Source organism: Manis javanica, chromosome 12, assembly GCF_040802235.1.
Source record: "Manis javanica isolate MJ-LG chromosome 12, MJ_LKY, whole genome shotgun sequence".
In the NCBI taxonomy this organism is placed as follows: Eukaryota; Metazoa; Chordata; class Mammalia; order Pholidota; family Manidae; genus Manis; species Manis javanica.
The window spans coordinates 31482104-31501769 of record NC_133167.1 but is presented as its reverse complement, the minus strand read 5'-3'; the positions used below and the strand labels follow the sequence as shown (position 1 = coordinate 31501769).

At 36.0% G+C, this 19666-nt stretch overlaps 1 protein-coding gene across 2 annotated transcripts in view; it reads left to right on the top strand.

The window, feature by feature from the left end:
- BMPR2 (bone morphogenetic protein receptor type 2) overlaps window positions 1–19666 on the top strand; it is a 238261-nt gene that overhangs the window by 172593 nt on the left and 46002 nt on the right. For both annotated transcript variants that reach the window (XM_037009188.2, XM_037009187.2), the window contains exons 4-7: window positions 10885–10995; window positions 11746–11837; window positions 17347–17577; window positions 18250–18364. In XM_037009188.2, coding sequence (XP_036865083.1) covers window positions 10885–10995; window positions 11746–11837; window positions 17347–17577; window positions 18250–18364 — 549 coding nt within the window. The remainder of the gene's footprint in view (window positions 1–10884; window positions 10996–11745; window positions 11838–17346; window positions 17578–18249; window positions 18365–19666) is intronic.

Genomic DNA, 19666 nt, shown 5'->3' with positions numbered 1-19666 from the left:
GCTATTCAGGGTCTTTTGTGGTTCTATATGAATTTTAGAACTATTTGTTCCAGTTCCTTGAAGAATGCTGTCAGTATTTTGATAGGGATTGCATTGAATCTGTAGATTGCTTTGGGCAGGATGGCCATTTTGACAATATTAATTCTTCCTAGCCAGGAGCATGGGATGAATTCCATTTATTACTGTCCTCTTTAATTTCTCTTAAGAATGTCTTGTAGTTTTCAGGGTATAGGTCTTTCACTTCCTTGGTTAGGTTTATTCCTAGGTATTTTATTCTTTATGATGCAATTGTGAATGGAATTGTTTTCCTGATTTCTCTTTCTGCTAGTTCATCATTAGTGTATAGGAATTCAACAGATTTCTGTGTATTAATTTTGTATCCTGCAACTTTGATGAATTCAGATATTAGTTCTAGTAGTTTTGGAGTGGAGTCTTTAGGGTTTTTTATGTACAATATCATGTCATCTGCAAATAGTGACAGTTTGACTTCTTCTTTACCAATCTGGATTCCTTGTATTTCTGTTTTGTCTAAATGCTGTGACTAGGACCTCCAGTATTACATTGAATAACAGTGGGGAGAGTGGGCTTCCCTGTCTTGTTCCTGTTCTCAGAGGAAAAACTTTCAGCCTCTCGCTGTTCAGTATGATGCCATCTGCAAACAGTGACAATTTGACTTCTTCCCTACTAGTCTGGATGCCTTTTATTTCTCTGTGTTGTCTGATTGCCATGGCTGGGACCTCCAGTGTGATGTTGAATAAAAGCGGAGCATAGCCATCTTTGTCTTGTTCCTGATCGTAGAGTAAAAGCTGTCAGCTTCTTGCTCTTAAGTATCATGTTAGCTGTGAGTTTGTCACATATGGCATTTATTATGTTGAGGAACTTGTCTTCTATCCCCACTTTGTTGAGAGTTTTTATCACGAGTGGATGTAAAATTTTATCAAATGCTTTTTCAGCATCTATGGAGATGATCATATTGTTTTTGTACTTTTTGCTGATAGGGTGGATGAATTTGATGGATTTTCATATGTACCATCCTTGCATCCCTGTGATGAATCCTACTTGATCATGGTTTATCGTCTTCTTCATGTATTTTTGAATTGAGTTTGCTAACATTTTGTTGAGTATTTTTCCATCTATGTTTATCACGGATATTGGTCTGTAATTTTCTTTTTTTGTGGTGTCTTTGCCTGGTTTTGGTATAAGAGTGATACTAGTTTTATAGAATGAGTTTGGAAGTATTCCCTACTCTTCTATTTTTTGAAAAACTTTAAGGAGAATGGGCATTATGTCTTCTCTATATGTCTGATAAAATTCAGTGGGGAATCCATCTGGTCCGGGAGTTTTGTTCTTGGGTAGTTTTTTGATTATCGATTTAATGTCATTGCTGGCAATTGGTCTATTTAGATTTTCTGTTTCTTCCTGGGTTAGTCTTGGAAGGTTGTATTTTTCTAGAAAGTTGTCCATTTCTTCTAGGTTATCCAGTTTCTTAGCATATAGTTTTTCATAGTACTCTCTCATAATTCTTCATATTTCTGTGGTGTCCATAGTGATTTTTTCTTTCTCATTTCTGATTTTGTTTATGTGTATAGATTCTCTTTTTTCTTCATAAGTCTGGCTAGGGGTTTATCTATTTTGTTTATTTTCTCCAAGAATCAGCTCTTGGTTTCATTGATTTTTTCTGTTGTTTTATTCTTCTCAATTTTATTATTTCTTCTCTGATCTTTATTATGTCCCTTCTTCTGCTGACTTTGGTCTCATTTGTTCTTCTTTTTCCAGTTTCAGTAATTGTGAATTTAGACTATTCATTTGGGATTGTTCTTCCTTCTTTAAAGAGTCTTAGATTGCGTTATACTTTCCTCTTATAACTGCCTTCACTGCGTCCCACAGAAGTTGGGGCATTGTGCTATTGTTGTCATTTGTCTCCATATAATGCTTGATCTCTGTTTTAATTTCGTAATTGATGGATTGATTATTTAGGAGCATGTTTTTAAGCCTCTGTGTGTTTGTGAGCCTTTTTGTGTTTTTTGTACAAATTATTTCTAGTTTTATACATTTGTGATGTGAGAAGTTGGTTGGTAGAATTTCTATCTTTTTGAATTTCCTGAGGCTCTTTTTGTGGCCTAGTATGTGGTCTATTCTGGAAAATGTTCCATGTGCGCTTGTGAAGAATGTGTATTCTGCTGCTTTTGGGTGTAGAGTTGTGTATATGTCTCTTAGGTGCATCTGTTTTAGTGTGTTATTCAGTGCCTCTGTGTCCTTACTAGTTGTCTTTCTCGTTGATCTGTCCTTTGGAGTGAGTGGTGTGTTGAAGTCTTCTAAAGTGAATGTATTGCATTCTATATTTCCTTCTTTAAATTTGTTAGTATTTGTTTCACAAATATTGGTGGTCCTGTGTTGGGTGCATAGTTATTTATAATGGTTAGATCCTCTTGTTGAACTGACCCGTTTATCATTCTGTAATTTTCTTCTTTGTCTCTTGTGACTTTCTTTGTTTTGAAGTCTATGTTGTCTGATACAAGTACTGCAACTCCTGCTTTTTTCTCCCTGTTAATTGCATAAAATATCTTTTTACATCCCTTCACTTTTACTGTGTGTATATCTTTGAGTTTGACGTGAGTCTCTTTTGAGTAGCATATAGATGCGTCTTGCCTTTTTATCCATTCTGTTACTCTGTGTCTTTTGATTGGTGCATTTAGTCCATTTACAGTTAGGGTGATTATCCATCGATATGTACTTATTGCCATTGCAGGCTTTAGACTCATGGTTACCAAAGGTTCAAGGAGCTTCTTTACTATCTAACTGTCCAACTGAACTCACTTATTACACTTTTATAAACACAGTCTGTTGATTATTTATTTCTCTCAGTTCTTTTTGTTCCTCTACCACTCTTTATATGTTAGGTGTTTTATTCTGTACTCTTTGTGTTTCCCTTGACTGTTTATATAGATAGCTGATTTTTACTTTGCCTTTAGTTAGTATTTGGTTGGTCTACTTTCTTTGCTTTATTGCTGAGTTAAAAAAGTCAGTTTGAAAAGGATACATACTGTATTATTCCAAATGTATGACATTCTGGAAAAAGCAAAACTGTACATTAAAACAATCAGCAGTTGCCACAGATAAACTCTGTGCACTGACTTTTTCAAACTGACATTTTTCACTCAGCAATAAGCATATCAGAAGATAACTCCATTATTAGGGTTAAGGGTGATTTTTAGAATGGTAGAAAGTCCCTCCCTGCATCTTATGTCATTTAATTGATACGTTGATTGACAGTTTGAGGGTATATTCTGCCATCTGATGATACGGGGTATGTGGAGATCAGTATGACCTTGTCAGGACAGCGTGGAACCTGCTCATGACTTATTAGATACCTGATAACTCCCCACCCCATACACACACACACACACACACACACACACACTATAACAAATGAATTAACAGAAGAGAAACAAGTTTACTAATATGTATGCCTACTGTATACAAGAGTTCTAATTTTTCCAAATCATTACCCATCATTTTTACTTATTTATTTTTTTAATTGAGCCATCCTAGTGCATGTAAGTGATGTGTCATGGTAAAATTAGTTTTTATATGAGGCTTTCTTCCTGTAACTTATTCTTTGTGTTAAAAGAATACTTATCAATATGTTAAATTCTACTAAAATCCAGTAAGCATCCTGAAGATTAAGAGAGTTTATCAGGTCTTCAACAGATCCTTCTATAGAAATATGTTTGACATTTTAATATTCAATTATACATATTTTGACTTCGACAAATACATTCATTTAGAACTAGAATGCTCATCAGAGGAACTCTACCATTGACAATTCTGACTTTGCCATAGAGGCTCCCAGTTAATATAATACATGATTATAGTGTCTAAAGTGAGAAAGATATAAAATACTATATACATCATTTTTATTGAATGTAATGAATGATTAAATAAGGAAGCAACGATCAAGCACAACCTCTAGTCATTATTACCAACACTGTGCAGATACTTCCAGTTAAAAAAATATGAATGGCTATTTCATAGGGTAACTCATTCCATTTTAGAGAGCATTATTTATAACCCATAAGTTCTTCTGTATGCTTAGCTAAAAACTGCTGTCCTTGAACATGCGCTAATTGGATCTTTTTATTCTCTCTAGCTGCAAGTACATTTTTCCATATGAAGACAGATATCACATCCTCCCAAGTTTTCTCTTTTTCCACACTAGCCACATCCAGTTCTTTCTACCCATCACATTACAGAGTTCTCTTACCTTCACTATTCTACTTGCCCTCTTCTGGATGTGTTTCAGATTGTGGACATCCGTTCTTTTAAAGTGTGTTTTCTCTAGACATGCTCTGATCTGCAGAATGGATCTAACATGCAATGTTTTATATGCTCATGATAGCCTCTGTTCCCTTTCTGCAAGTGAATAAATTTAGGTTCAGATAGATAAAGAAATTTTCCTATAGTCATACAATAAGTGGAACAATAAGTTTCAAGTCCACTTCACATTTAACTGCTTGTAAAGCCATGACATCTCTTTTCATTAATAATCATAATATTGATAGAGACAATAATTACCAATTATTGTATTGATAAATATACACTCAACAGTGCACTAGATACTCAGACTCCTCTCTAAGCCTCACAGGAGACTGTCAGGTAGTACTATTTTACAAATGATAGAATTTCAGATCAAAAAAGTCAAATAATTTGGTGAACAAACTAATAATTGTGTACAGTCAATATTTAAAATCAAATGAGATTCCAAAGACTGTTCTCTTAAATATTATTCTAGTCTGTTTGTGCTGTTCCATGATATAGTTTCTATTTCCATAATTTAGGAGCACAACTAACAGAAGGGTCAGTGTCCTAAATCTATATAATAATATATGTATGTATGACTGAAAAATGCAATTTGCAATTACCACAAATTTATTATTCTTTAATTTCCTTTGATGCAACAAAATTCCATATTTGTACATTGATACATTCTGTCAGGATTTAAGAGATTACTGAAAAAAGTATGATCATTTTTGAAATTCATTTTGTTATCATTAATCTACAATTACATGAAGAACATTATGTTTACTAGACTCCCCCCTTCACCAAGTCCCCCCCCAGGAACCCCATTATAGTCACTGTCCATCAGCGTAGTAAAATGCTGTAGAATCACTACTTATCTTCTCTGTCTTGCACATCCCTCCCTATATCTCCTCCCCACATTATACATGCTAATCGTAAGGCCCCCTTTCTTTTTCCCCACCCTCATCTCTCCCTTGCCACCAATCCTCCCCAGTCCCTTTCCCTTTGGTAACTGTTAGTCCATTCTTGGGTACTGTGAGTCTGCTGCTGTTTTATTGTTTCAGTTTTCTCTGTTCTTATATTCCACAGATGAGTGAAATCATCTGGTACTTGTCTTTCTCCTCCTGGCTTATTTCACTGAGCATAATACCCTTAAGCTACATTCACGTTGTAGCAAATAGTAGGATTTGTTTTCTTCTTATGGCTGAATAATATTCCATTGCATATATGTACCATATCTTCTTTAATCATTCATCTGCTGATGGACACTTAAGTTGCTTCCATTCCTTGACTATTGTAAATAGTGCTGTGATAAACATAGGGGTGCATCTGTCTTTTGCAAACTGGGCTGCTGCATTCTTAGGGTAAATTCCTTGAAGTGGAATTCCTGGGTCAAATGGTATGTCTATTTTGAGCTTTTTGAGGAACCTCCATACTGCTTTCCACAATGGTTGAACTAATTTACATTCCCACCAGCAGTGTAGGAGGGTTCCCCTTTCCCCACAAACTTGTCTTTTGAATGGGAGCCATCCTTACTGGTGTGAGGTGATATCTCATTGTGGTTTTGATTTGCATTTCTCTGATAACTAGCGATGTGGAGCATCTTTTCATGTATCTGTTGGCCTTCTGAATTTCTTCTTTGGTGAAGTGTCTGTTCAGCTCCTCTGCCCATTTTTTAATTGGATTATTTGCTTTTTGTTTGTTGAGGTGCATGAGCTCTTTATACATTTGGATGTCAACCCTTCATTTTTGCTGTTGTTTTCCTTGCCCGGGGAGATATGTTCATGAAGAAGTCACTCATGTTTATGTCCAAGAGGTTTTTGCTATGTTTTTCTCTAGGAGTTTTATGGTTTCAAGACTTACATTCAGGTCTTTGATCCATTTTGAATTTACTTTTGTGTATGGGGTTAGACAGTGATCCAGTTTCATTCTCTTACATGTAACTGTCCAGTTTTGCCAGCACCATCTGTTGAAGAGACTGTCATTTCCCCATTGTATGTCCATGGCTCCTTTATCAGATATTAATTGACCATATATGTTTGGGTTAATGTCTGGAGTCTCTATTCTGTTCCACTGGTCTCTGGCTCTGTTTTTGTGCCAGTACCAAATTGTCTTGATTACTATGGCTTTGTAGTAGAGCTTGAACTTGGAGAGTGAGATCCCTGCCACTTTTTTCTTCTTTCTCAGTGTTGTTTTGGCTATTCGGGGTCTTCAGTGTTTCCATATGAATTTTTGAACTCTTTGTTCCAGTTCATTGAAGAATGCTGTTGATAATTTGATGGGGATTTCATCGAATGTGTATATATATTGCTTTGGGTAGGTTGGCCATTTTGATGATATTAATTCTTCCTAGCCAAGAGCATAGGATAAGTTTCCATTTGTTAGTCTCCTCTTTAATTTCTCTTAAGAGTGTCTCATAGTTTACAGGGTATAGGTCTTTCACTTCTTCGGTTAGGTTTATTCCTAGGTATTTTATTCTTTCTGATGCTATTGTGAATGGAATTGTTTTCCTTATTTTCTTTCTATTAGCTCATTGTTAGTGTATAGGAAAGCCACAGATTTCTCTGTGTTAATTTTGTATCCTGCAACTTTGCTGTATTCCGATATTAGTTCAAGTAGTTTTGGAGTGGACTCTTTAGGGTTTTTTATGTACAATGTCATGTCATCAGCAAATAGTGACAGTTTCACTTCTTCTTTACTAATCTGGATTCCTTGTATTTCTCTGTGTTGTCTGATTGCCATGGCTAGGACCTCCAGTACTATGTTAAATAACAGTGGGGAGAGTGGGCATCCCTGTCTTGTTCCCAATCTCAGAGGAAAACCTTTCAGCTTTTCACTGTTAAGTATAATGTTGCCTATGGGTTTATCGTCTATGGCCTTTATTATGTTGAGGAACTTGCCCTCTATACCCATTTTGCTGAGAGTTTTTATCATGAATGGATGTTGAATTTTGTCAAATGCTTTTTCAGCATCTGTGGAGATGATCATGTGGTTTTTGTCTTTCTTTTTGTTGATGTGGTGGATGATGTTGACGGATTTTTGAATGTTTTACCATCCTTGCATCCCGTGGATGAATCCCACTTGGTCGTGGTGTATGATCCTTTTGATATATATTTGAATTCGGTTTGCTAATATTTTATTGAGTATTTTTGCATCTACGTTCATCAGGAATATTGGTCTGTAATTTTCTTTTTTGGTGGGGTCTTTGCCTGGTTTTGGTATTAGGGTGATGTTGGCTTCATAGAATGAGTTTCGGAGTATTCCCTCCTCTTCTATTTTTTGGAAAACTTTAAGGAGAATGGGTATTATATCTTCTCTGTGTGTCTGATTAAATGCCTAAGTAAATCCATCTGGCCCAGGGGTTTTTTTCTTTGGTAGTTTTTTGATTACTGTTTCAATTTCTTTGCTGGTAATTGGTTTGTTTAGATTTTGTGTTTCTTCCCTGATCAGTCGTGGGAGGTTGTATTTTTCTAGGAAGTTGTCCATTCCTTCTAGGTTTTCCAGCTTGTTAGCATATAGGTTTCCATAGTAGTCTCTAATAATTCTTTGTATTTCTGTTTGGTCCGTCATGATGTTTCCTTTCTCGTTTCTGATTCTATTGATGTGTGTTGAATCTCTTTTTCTCTTAATAAGTCTGCCTAGAGGCTTATCTATTTTGTTTATTTTGTCAAAGAACCAGCTCTTGGTTTCATTGATTTTTCTATTGTTTTATTCTTCTCAATTTTATTTATTTCTTCTCTGATCTTTATTATGTCCCTCCTTCTGCTGACTTTAGGCCTCATTTGTTCTTCTTTTTCCAATTTCAGTAATTGTGACTTTAGACTATTCATTTGGGTTTGTTCTTCCTTCTCTAAATAGGCTTGGATTGCTATATACTTTCCTCTTAAGACTGTTTTTGCTGCGTCCCACAGAAGTTGGGCCTCGTGTTGTTGTTGTCATTTGTTTCCGTATACTGCTTGATGTCTGTTTTAATTTGGTCATTGATCCATTGATTATTTAGGAGCCTGTTGTTAAGCCTCCATGTGTTTGTGGGCCTTTTTTCTTTCTTTTTACAATTAGTTCTAGTTTTATTCCTTTGTGTTCTGAAAAGTTGTTTGGTAGAATTTCAATCTTTTTGAATTTCCTGAGGCTTTTTTGTGGCCCAGTATGTGGTCTATTCTGGAGAATGTTCTATGTGCACTTGAGAAGAATGTATATCCTGTTGCTTTTGGATGTAGAGTTCTATAGATGTCTATTAGGTCCATCTGTTCTAGTGTGTTGTTCAGTGCCTGTGTGTCGTTACTTATTTTCTGCCCGGTGGATCTATCCTTTGGGGTGAGTGGTGTGTTGAAGTCTCCTAAAATGAATGCATTGCATTCTATTTTCTCCTTTAATTCTGTTAGTATTTGTTTCAGATATGTACGTGCTCCTGTGTTGGGTACATATATATTTATAATGGTTAGATCCTCTTGTTGGACTGATCCCTTCATCTTTATGTAATGTCCTTCTTTTCTCTTGTTTCTTTCTTTGTTTTGAAGTCAATTTTGTCTGATACAAGAACTGCAACACCTGCTTTTTTCTCCTTGTTGTTTGCATGAAATATCTTTTTCCATCCCTTGACTTTTAGTCTGTGCATGTCTTTGGGTTTGAAGTGAGTCTTTTGTAAGCAGTATATAGATGGGTATTGTTTTTTTTCTTTCAGTGACTCTATGTCTTTTGGTTGGTGCATTCCGTCCATTTACATTTAGGGTGATTATCAATAGGTATGTACTTATTGCCATTGCAGACTTTAAATTTGTGATTTCCAAAGGTTCAAGTTAATTTCCTTTGTATTTAAGAGTCTAAGTTAACTCATTTAGTATGCTGTTACGAACACAATCTAAAGGTTCTTTTCTGTTTCTCCTTTTTCTTCCTCCTCCATTCTTTATATATTAGGAATCTTATTCTGTACTTTTTGTGTATCCCTTGATTGTCTCTAGGGGTAGTTTATTTAATTTTGCATTTGCTTAGTAATTAGCTGTTCTACTCTCTTTACCGTGGTTTTATTGTGTTTGGTGACAGCTATTCAATCTTAGGAACACTTCCACCTATAGGATTCCCTCCAAAACAGACTGTAGAGATGGCTTGTGGGAGGTAAATTCTGTCATCTTTAGCTTATGTGGAAATTGCTTAATTCTTCCTTCAAATTTAAATGATAATCTTGCCAGATTAAGTAATCTTGGTTCCAGGCCCTTCTGCTTCGTAGCTTTAAATAAATAATGCCACTCCCTTCTGGCCTGTAAGGTTTCAGCTGAGAAGTCTGATGTTAGCCTGATGGGCTTTCCTTTGTATGTGATCTTATTTCTGTCTCTGGCTGCTTTTTACAGTCTGTCCTTATCCTTGATCTTTGCCATTTTAATTACTATATGTGTTGGTGTTGTCTTCTTTGGGTCCCTTGTGTTGGAAGATCTGTGGATCTCCATGGCCTGAGAGACTATCTCCTTCCCCAGTTTGGGGATGTTTTCAGAAACTACCTCCTCAAAGACACTTTCTATTCATTTCTCTCTCTCTTCTTCTTCTCGTATCCCTATAATGCGAATATTGTTCTGCTTGGATTGGTCACACAGTTCTCTCAATATTCTTTCATTCTTAGAGATCCTTTTTTCTCTGTGTGCCTCTGCTTCTTTGTATTCCTCTTCTCTAGTTTCCATTTCATTTATCGCCTCCTCCACCGTATCCAACCTGCTTTTAATACCCTCCATCGTGCCCTTCAATGATTGGATTCCTGACCTGAATTCATTCCATAGTTCTTGGATGTCTTTCTGTACCTCCATTAGTATGTTGATGATTTTTATTTTGAACTCCCTTTCAGGAAGAGTCACGAGGCCCATATCATTTAAATCTTCCTCGGGAGTTGTATTAATAATTTTACTCTGGACCAGGTTTCTTTGGCATTTCATATATGTATATGGCGCCCTCTAGTGTCCAGAGCTCTATTCTGGAGCTGCTGAGCCCCTGAAGCAATATCTGGGGTTACAGGGGAGCAGTATTGATGTCCGGGGGGAGGAAAGAGCTGTTCCCTGCTTCCCGGCTGCTGTGCCTGTCTTCACTGCCTGAACCAGTGGGCCGAGCACACAGATATAAGCTTTTATCCCATAGCAGCTGGATATGGATCCCTGCTTTCTGCAAGTGGCCGGATTCCCAGTCTCCTCAGGAACTCCACCTTTTTCAGCTTTCTAACCCCATAATCAGAAGAGTATGATGCAAGCACCATGAAATGTAGGTTTGTGCTCACAGTGCAGATCTCCATAGCTAGGTATTCAGCAGTCCCAAGCCTTCCACTCCCTCCCTGCTCAGTTTCTCTTCCTCCCCCCATTGAGCTGGGGTGGGGGAAGGGCTCGGGTCCCGCCGAGCCACAGCTCTGGTATGTTACCCCATTCTGTGAGGTCTGCTCTTTTCTCCATGTGTATGCAGTCTGGCGCTGTCCTCTTTCCTGTTGCTCTCTCAGGATTAGTTGCACCAGCTATATTTTCTAATTGTATCCAGTTTTAGGAGGAAGCTTCTGTCTCTCCTCTCATTCCACCATCTTTAATCTCTGATGGTCATATTTTTTTATTTTTCTTTTAGGTCCACCTCATTCATTTAACCGAGATGAGACAATAATCATTGCTTTGGCATCGGTTTCTGTATTAGCTGTTTTGATAGTTGCCTTATGCTTCGGATACAGGATGCTGACAGGTAAAAATATGACTTTTTGTCCTGCTGCTTAAACATGTCATTTAATGAGAATTAGTTTTCTCTTTCTTAAATTTTTTTATACTTAGAAATCCCCTCTGTGCGACAATGTCTCCCATCCTCTTTCTTAACATTTTTTCCTAGTTTTTGTGGAAAATTTCAAACATAACCAAAATACCTGACATGCTGCTTCACTGATTATCACATTTTTATTCCCACTCATCATACAAACCCTTCCATGCCACTGGATTATTTTGAAGTAAATCACATATACCATTTATCTGTAAATACTTTCATATTATCTCTGAAATACGAGGACTTAAAAATATATATAACCACATGCATACCATTTTCACGTTTTGAAAGTGTAATTCCTCAGTGTCATCAAATATCTTGTTGATTCTAATAAACTTTGGACTTGATGAGTTTTTTAGGAAACCAGCACCCATTCTTTCTTTCATTTGAATAGATTTAATAAATTCCTTAATGTTTCCACAGTATTTCTTAGGGTCTTAAACTGGTCTATTGCTGGAACCATCTCACAGATTTCAGCTTGATGTTACTCATCATTTATCTTCATTTTATAGGTGATTCCTAGTTTAGTAAATAGATTGACCCCCGTTGACATTGGGTATAATTCTTGCTGCCTGCCATTGTGTAGTTCTTCTTTTGAACTGTAAAGTAATAAAAGGTATTATCATGGCCTTTATTTTAAGAGAAAAACACATGAGTAACTTTTTCCTGTTCCTACAGGAGACCGTAAGCAAGGTCTTCACAGTATGAACATGATGGAGGCGGCAGCATCAGAGCCCTCCCTTGACCTTGATAATCTGAAACTCTTGGAGGTAAGACTGCTCTTAGATTATGGGCTGCTCTTCCACCCTCATGGTATGTATATGAGGCAGTGATTTTACTCACTCACTAAATCATGCATTCATTTAATCCGCAGTGATTTATTAACTATCAGTTTTGTGTCAAGGCCTGTTCTAGGCACTGAGAATATAGATGAGCAATAAGGTTATCCCTCTGATGCTTATATTCTAGTTGGAGAGAGTCTGCAAGTATGTAAACAGTTGAATCTATAGTATTTCCGCTAAGTGCTGTGTTGAAAGTAGTTTATTAAAATATCCTTGCAAAGGAGATGATGGAAAGTATATTTAGAAAGGAGATGATATATGAGTACAGCCTGAAATAGAATAAGGGAATAAAGAATATGTGAAATTCTGAAAATGTGCAAGGCAAGAAATCTATGACAAATGCCAAATAAATATTCTTTGTACACACATTACATATTTGTATAGGTATATAGAAGTATTATACATTCCACAGAAGTTAACATTCATTTGGTAACATCTCAGAACCTATGTTAAAAGTCTTACCATGATGAGTGTTTTCATTATCTTTATTAGGATAAATAAGCTATGATCTCCAAACCATAGAGCCCTTAAATAATATATATAGTAGATTTGATTGCATAAAACATTTGAAGAACCTTCCATTTGGGAGATAAACAAAGTTAAAAACCGAATTCACCTCAACAAAATGTTAGCAAACCAAATTCAAAAATACATCAAAAAGTTCATCCATTATGACCAACTGGGATTTATTCCAGGAATGCAAAGATGGTACAATATTTGTAAATCAATCAATGTGATATACCACATTAACAAAAGGGGGGATAAAAACCATATGATGATCTCAGTAGATGCTGAAAAAGCATTTGAGAAAATTAAACATCCCTTCATGATTATAAACTTTCTGCCAAATGGATATGGAGGAAATATACCTCAACATGATAAAGACCATATTACAACAAGCTCACAGCTAGTATCATATTCAATGGCAAAAAGCTGAAAGCTTTTCCTCTAAGATCAGAACAAGACAAGGAAGTCCACTTTCACCATTTTTATTCAATATAGTACTGGAGTTCCTAGCCGTGGCAATCAGACAACATAAATAAATAAAAGGCATCCAAATTGGTAAGGAAGGAGTTAAAACTGTCACTATTTGCAGATGACATGTACTATATATAGAAAACCCTAAAGACTCCACCAAAAAAACTATTAGAACTAAAAATAGGATTGAACAAAGTTGCAGGATACAAAATTAATACACAGATATCTTTTCGTTATATATACTAACAACAGACTAGTCGAAAGAGAAATCAGAAAAACAACTCCATTTACAATTGCATCAAAAATAATAAAATACCTAGGAATAAACCTAATCAAGGAGGTGAAAGACCTGTACTCTGAAAACTACAAAACACTCATGAGAGAAATTAAAGAAGATACCAATAAATGGAAATCTATCCCATGCTCACGGATAGAAAGAATGAATATTGTGAAAAGGGCCATCCTGCCCAAAGTAATTTACAGATTCAGTGCAATCCCTATCAGATATAAATGGCATTTTTCAATGAACTAGAGCAAGTAATCCTAAAATTCATATGGAACCACAAAAGACCCCTGATTGCCAAAGCCATCCTGTGAAAAAAGAACAAAGCTGGGTGTATTCCGCTCCCTGACTTCAAGCTCTACTACAAAGCTATAGTACTCAAAACAGTAAGGTACTAGCCAAAGAACAGACACAGAGATCAATGGAACAGAATAGAGAGCCCAGATAAAACCTATGCATATATGGTCAACTAACATATAATAATGGAGCCATGAATAAACAGCAGGGTAAAGACAGTCCCTTCAATAACTGGTGTTGGCAAAACTGGACAGCTGCATGCAAGAGAATGAAACCAGGTTATTGTCTAATTCCATACACTAAAGTAAACTCAAAATGGATCAAAGACCTGAATGTAAACATGAAACCATAATACTCTTAGACAAAAACATAGGCAAAAGTCTATTGAACATAAGCATGAGCAGTTTTTTCTGGACACATTCCCCAGGTAAGGGAAACAAAATTAAAAATGAACAAGTGGGACTATATCAAAGTTATTTAAGGTTCTCTACAGTACAGGACACCATCAGCAGAACAAAAAGGCACTGTACAATATTGAGGAATATATTCATAAAAGACTCATCTGATAAGGGGTTAACTTCCAAAATATATGAAGAACTCACACACATCAACACCAAAAAATCAAATAGCCCTATTAAAAAATGGGTGGAGGACCTGAACAGACACTTCTCCAAAGAAGAAATTTAGATGGCAAACAGGCACATGAAAAGATACTCCACACTGCTAATCATCAGGGAAACGCAAATTAAAACCAATGAGATGTTACCTCATAACAGTTAGGATGCCCATTTTCCAAAAGACAAGAAATAGTAAATGCTGGCAAGGATGTGAAAAACCCCTGCACTGTTGGTGGAATGTAAATTGGTACAACCATTGTGGAAAGCAATATGGAGGTTCCTCAAAAAACTAAAAATAGAAAATTCATTAATTTTACTTCTAGGAATTTACTCAAAGAAAACAAAATACCTGATTCAGAAAGACACATGCACCCCACAACATGGATGGAGCTAGAGGGTATTATGCTCAGTGAAATAAGCCAGGTGGAGAAAGACAAGTACCAAATGACTTCCCTCATTTATAGAGTATAAAAACATAGCAAAACTGAAGGAACAATATAGCAGCAGACTCAGAGACTCCAAGAAGGGACTAGCATTTACCAAAGGGGAGGGGTGGGGAAGGGCAGGTGGGAAGGGAGGGAGAAGGGGATTGAGGGGTATTGTGATTAGTACACATGGTGTGTGTGGTGGGGGTCACAGGGATGACAGTGTAGCACAGAGAAGACAGTTGTGACTCTGTGGCATTTTACTACACTGATGAACAGTGACTGCAATGGCATTTGGGGGGACTTGATAATATGGGTGAATGTAGTAACCACAGTGTTTTTCATGTGATATCTTCGTAAGATTATATATCAATACTTAATAAAAAGAAAAGACATATACACCCCTATGTTTATCACCATGTTATTTATATAGCTAAGATATGGAAGCAACCTAAGTGTCCATCAATAGATGAATGGGTAAAGAAGTGGTATGTATATACAATGGAATATTATTCAGCCATAAAAAAGAAATTCTGCCATTTGTGACAACATGGATAGACCTAGAGAGTATTAGGCTAAGTGAAATAAGCCAGGTGGAGAAAGACAAGTACCATATGATTTCACTTATTTGTGGACCAAAACCAAAACAAAACAAAAAGAACAAAATAGTAATATACTCATAGATAATGCAAAGTGACTGGTGGTTACTGTGCAGGAAGGGTTGGGATCGGCTGGTGGGGAGGTTGAGGGGAATAAAGGGACACAAAATTCTCAGTCATAGTATAAGTTGGTCACAGGGATTGTAGTACAGTATCGTGGGTAAAATTGTAGCATTTCCAGAATATTTCGCCTGGCTTTAGTATACCTGCATATCAGTAGGCGTTCAGAATGGAAAGAAGTATGGCTTTAGTGCATCTGCATCTTTCCTCAGGGGTGGAGAAGTTCATCTCCATATCAATGGGTGATAACTGGGCAACAGAGGGCTTATCTGTACCTGAGAGGTGAGGGGGAGGGCCGGTGTGGTTGCTGCTGGAGCAAAGAAAGATGGCCTGGCACTGCAGTTTGTGAGCAATAAACGGGTTTTAAACTTTATTTCTCCCTTTGACTGATTTTGCTGTTTAGGGGAATTTTGCCCCGGGATTTCCTCTCTCTGGACTTACAAGCATGGAAAATATACCAATGATTCTGTAACATCTTTCTGTTGATAGTAACTGCAGTAGTTGGTTGGGGTGAGGATTTAATAGTGTGGGTAGCTGTTGAACCACTGTGTTGTATACATCAAACTAATATCATATTGTGTACCAGCTATACTTAAGTTAAACAATTACAACATACCTGTTGTCAAAGCTGTAGGAAGTGAGGCACTGTCATACGTTACCATTGGCAATGCAAAATGGTTTTAATGCCTCAGAAAGAAATTGGCACTATCTAGTAAAGTTACATACGCTTTTAACTTTTTACCCAGAAATTCCTAACAATGTTTGGGAAAAAGTACAAAATAACATGCAATGTGGCACCTATTGTAGAAGTAAAAAACTAAACACAGATGTCCATTCATAGAAATCTGGTTGAATGAACACATAGTGAAGTACTATGCAATGTAAAAAGAAATGAGAAAAATCTGTGTATCCTACCTATGGAGTGATCTTCTGGATGTAATGATAAGGGAATAAAGAAAATTGCAAAGCAAAAACATTTTAAAAGCCAAATTCAGTAAACTATTTCAGCACATAAACAAAGAATTGATAAAGAGCTGGTATAAATCAATATGAAATAAACAATCCATAAAGAATGGAGTAAAGAGAAGAACTGCCAAGCTGCAAAAGAAGTAAATGTGGCTAATAAATGTGTAATAATATATCTAATATATGAAATTGAAAAAAATACCAATTAAAACCACAGGATTTTATCCTGCACTGAGTAAAAGAAACAACTCCCAAACATTGCTGATTTAACTATGTATTTGTATAACCTTTCTACAGGACAGTCAGTCTGTTAAATTTTGGCCTAGAAATAGTAAATGAAATATAACAAATATCTTTGAAGAAATGATGGTAAATTGCCAACCTGTTTTATAAAAAGTGAGAGAAATTCTCAGAAGCAAAAAAGAAAAGAATGGGTTACATTTTGCTTGTTCTTTGTGTATCAAGTAAATTTTTATTGTATCCTGGATATTGTGAATGTTGTATTGTGTTCTGTTGGATTCTTCTAAAGTTTGTTCAGTCTCATTACTTGTTTTAATAGGGAATTAACTTTTTTGGACTTAACTGAAAACTTGTTCATTGGTGGAAGCTCAAATCTCAATTGAGTTATTTTATCTTTAGCTGGGGTGTGTCTCATCCATTCATTGGGTTTTCCCCCCTCTGACCATCTTTTCCAGGATTCTACCCTCACTTTCTAGTAGTTTTGGTTGTTCTAAGTTCTGTCGGTTGGTTCCTGGGGCCAGAAAGATTATGGATTTTTCTATGACAGTTTTAGCTTCACTGCACAGTGCTAATTTCAGCCTGTTCTCAGGCTAAAAGCTATAAAAATGAGTGGCTGCCTTATGCCGTTTGTTTCTTCTAATTATTGACTACCTCAGAATCTACTACCTTTTGTTCATTCTCCAGCACTTTTAAATTTCTTTTTAAAATTTGGTTCAGAGTTTACAGTTGTTATCTCTGTGAGGACTCGGTCTGATAGGAACTTTCTGAGCCATGTTAGATGCAGATTGTTATTAATTTTTTGATAATGGAGTAACTTAAACTACATATGGATTTATCTTTGTTACTTAGTAAATTTGATTGTTCAGTTGTGATAGGAATTAAAATCTTGCTTCTTTAAAAATAAATTTACAGCTGATTGGCCGAGGTCGATACGGAGCAGTGTATAAAGGTTCCTTAGATGAACGTCCAGTTGCTGTCAAAGTGTTTTCCTTTGCAAACCGTCAGAATTTTATCAATGAGAAGAACATTTACAGAGTGCCTTTGATGGAACATGACAACATTGCTCGCTTTATAGTTGGAGATGAGAGAGTCACTGCAGATGGACGCATGGAGTATTTGCTTGTGATGGAGTATTATCCCAATGTAAGTTCTTCATAAAAAATAAACTGACATTTATATTAGCTGTTAATTAGATTTTCAGGAGGAGCACTGTTACAGAGAGCTTTGCTAGGTTACAAATTTGTTATTAATGGCCTTACATCAAACAAAATGTCAATCAGCTCAGTCACTAGTTAACTGGTTAGTTCATTCTCTCTCTCTCTCTCTCTCTCTCTCTCTCTCTCTCTCTTTCTCTTTGTCTCTCTCTGTCTCTCTGTCTCTCTGTCTCTCTCTCTCTCTCTCTCAGGAAGACTTTCTTGATGAAGGAAGCAGTGCTTTCATTGACATTCATTGTGGTGCTAGCTCCTTATCCCAGACTGGTAATAAATAGTTTGTGGGTGAGCACTTTGAGTAGCACTGACACATACGTATTTACAAAAGCCTTCTGTTTCCTAGTAAACCTTGACAGCATAATTTTTATTTGTACTGGTTATCTCAGTGTAAAGAAAGGGTCTAAAAGACTGTTTTTTCTATCTTAATTTGGTAAATCAATCACTTAAAATTAAATAACCATAATCCTAATATTGGAGAAATAGAAATGGATAATGACTAGATCTCCATTAAATACTAATCCTTTATGCAAATCGTTTATAAGGCTGCTAACTTACTCTCCTCATGTTCAAGTAAATTAATTCCATTTTTTTCCTTTCTATATAGGGATCTCTCTGCAAGTATTTGAGTCTCCATACAAGTGACTGGGTAAGCTCTTGCCGTCTGTCTCATTCTGTGACTAGAGGACTGGCTTATCTTCATACAGAATTACCACGAGGAGGTAAGACAATGAATAAAAAGATGAATGACACTTCTGTGGGGTCAAAATTCACAAAGGGAAATTTTACTCATATCTTCAATGTGTAAGTATATTTTATATTATAATAGATTTATTATTAACCAGTACTTTGAAAGATATGGCATGAGGAAATACATTTGAATGTAACAGGAAGAATAAGAAAAAGAACTTCAAGACTCTAGAGGGGTCATGGATCCCATTGAGAATTTGATTAAAGCTCTGAACACTTTCCTTGCAAAAATATACATATGAACATACTTTTAAAAATGGTCTTTTTTATTCTAAATGTCCTCATGTCTTTTGAAGTCCACCTGTGGACCTCACTTAAGAGCCTCTTGGCTAGGCTGTATTGTATTTCCCTTGTACGTTTTAATTTTGTTTATTTAAATAAACTACAATGCATTATCACTTCTTTAGTTTTAGAATCACATGGATCTTCATCCCATAGGTTGGTTGGTCTTTAGTATAAAACCCAAATGTTACCTTAATAATAATAAAAAATTTTTAAAAAAGAAATTAAATTAAATTTAAAAAATAAAATAAAAACCTAAAGTAATATAGAAATACCAGAAAAATACATACGTAAATAGATAAATAAAACCCAAATGTATCTTTTTATAGGTCAGAGCTTCTCTTACCTAGAATTAGGTTTGGTCAAATCTGTCAGGGAAAAAAATAAAAGGCTTCAATAACAATGAAACTTTTTCTTTCTCATGTAGGAATCTAGAGAGAGACAGTCTAAAATTTGTTTGGCAGCATCATTGTATTATTAGATTCCCAGGCTGTCATATTTCTCCTCCATTATTCTTTAGATGTCTTACATTTTTATGGTCGCCTCATTGTTCACCATGCTATATTCTAACCAGCAGGGAAAAGGAAGGAAAGGTAGATGGAATTGCCTCCTTCTGCCTCCAGCAATCCCATCTTATGTTTATGTTTTTTTTTCCCAGAACGTAGTTCATGCTTAGTTACTGCACTTAGCCTCAAGGGGTACTGATAATACAGATATTGTAGGGTTTTTTTGTCTGGGTTCATTACTGCCTCAAATTATACAGGGTTCTGCTACTACGTAGGAAGAGGAAAATACATGATGAGTCAGTTTTTGCCAGTGTTTCAGAACTGTGGATGCATTCCTTGCCATAACTACAGTTTTCTTCAGGTTTTATGCACATTTTTGCTAAGCATCTCCTTAATATATTTGTATTCTCACTTTGTTTCAAAATATACTTCACATCACAGGCACCTCTAAATTAGCTTTGCTGTGAAAATCTGTCTTGTGCTTTC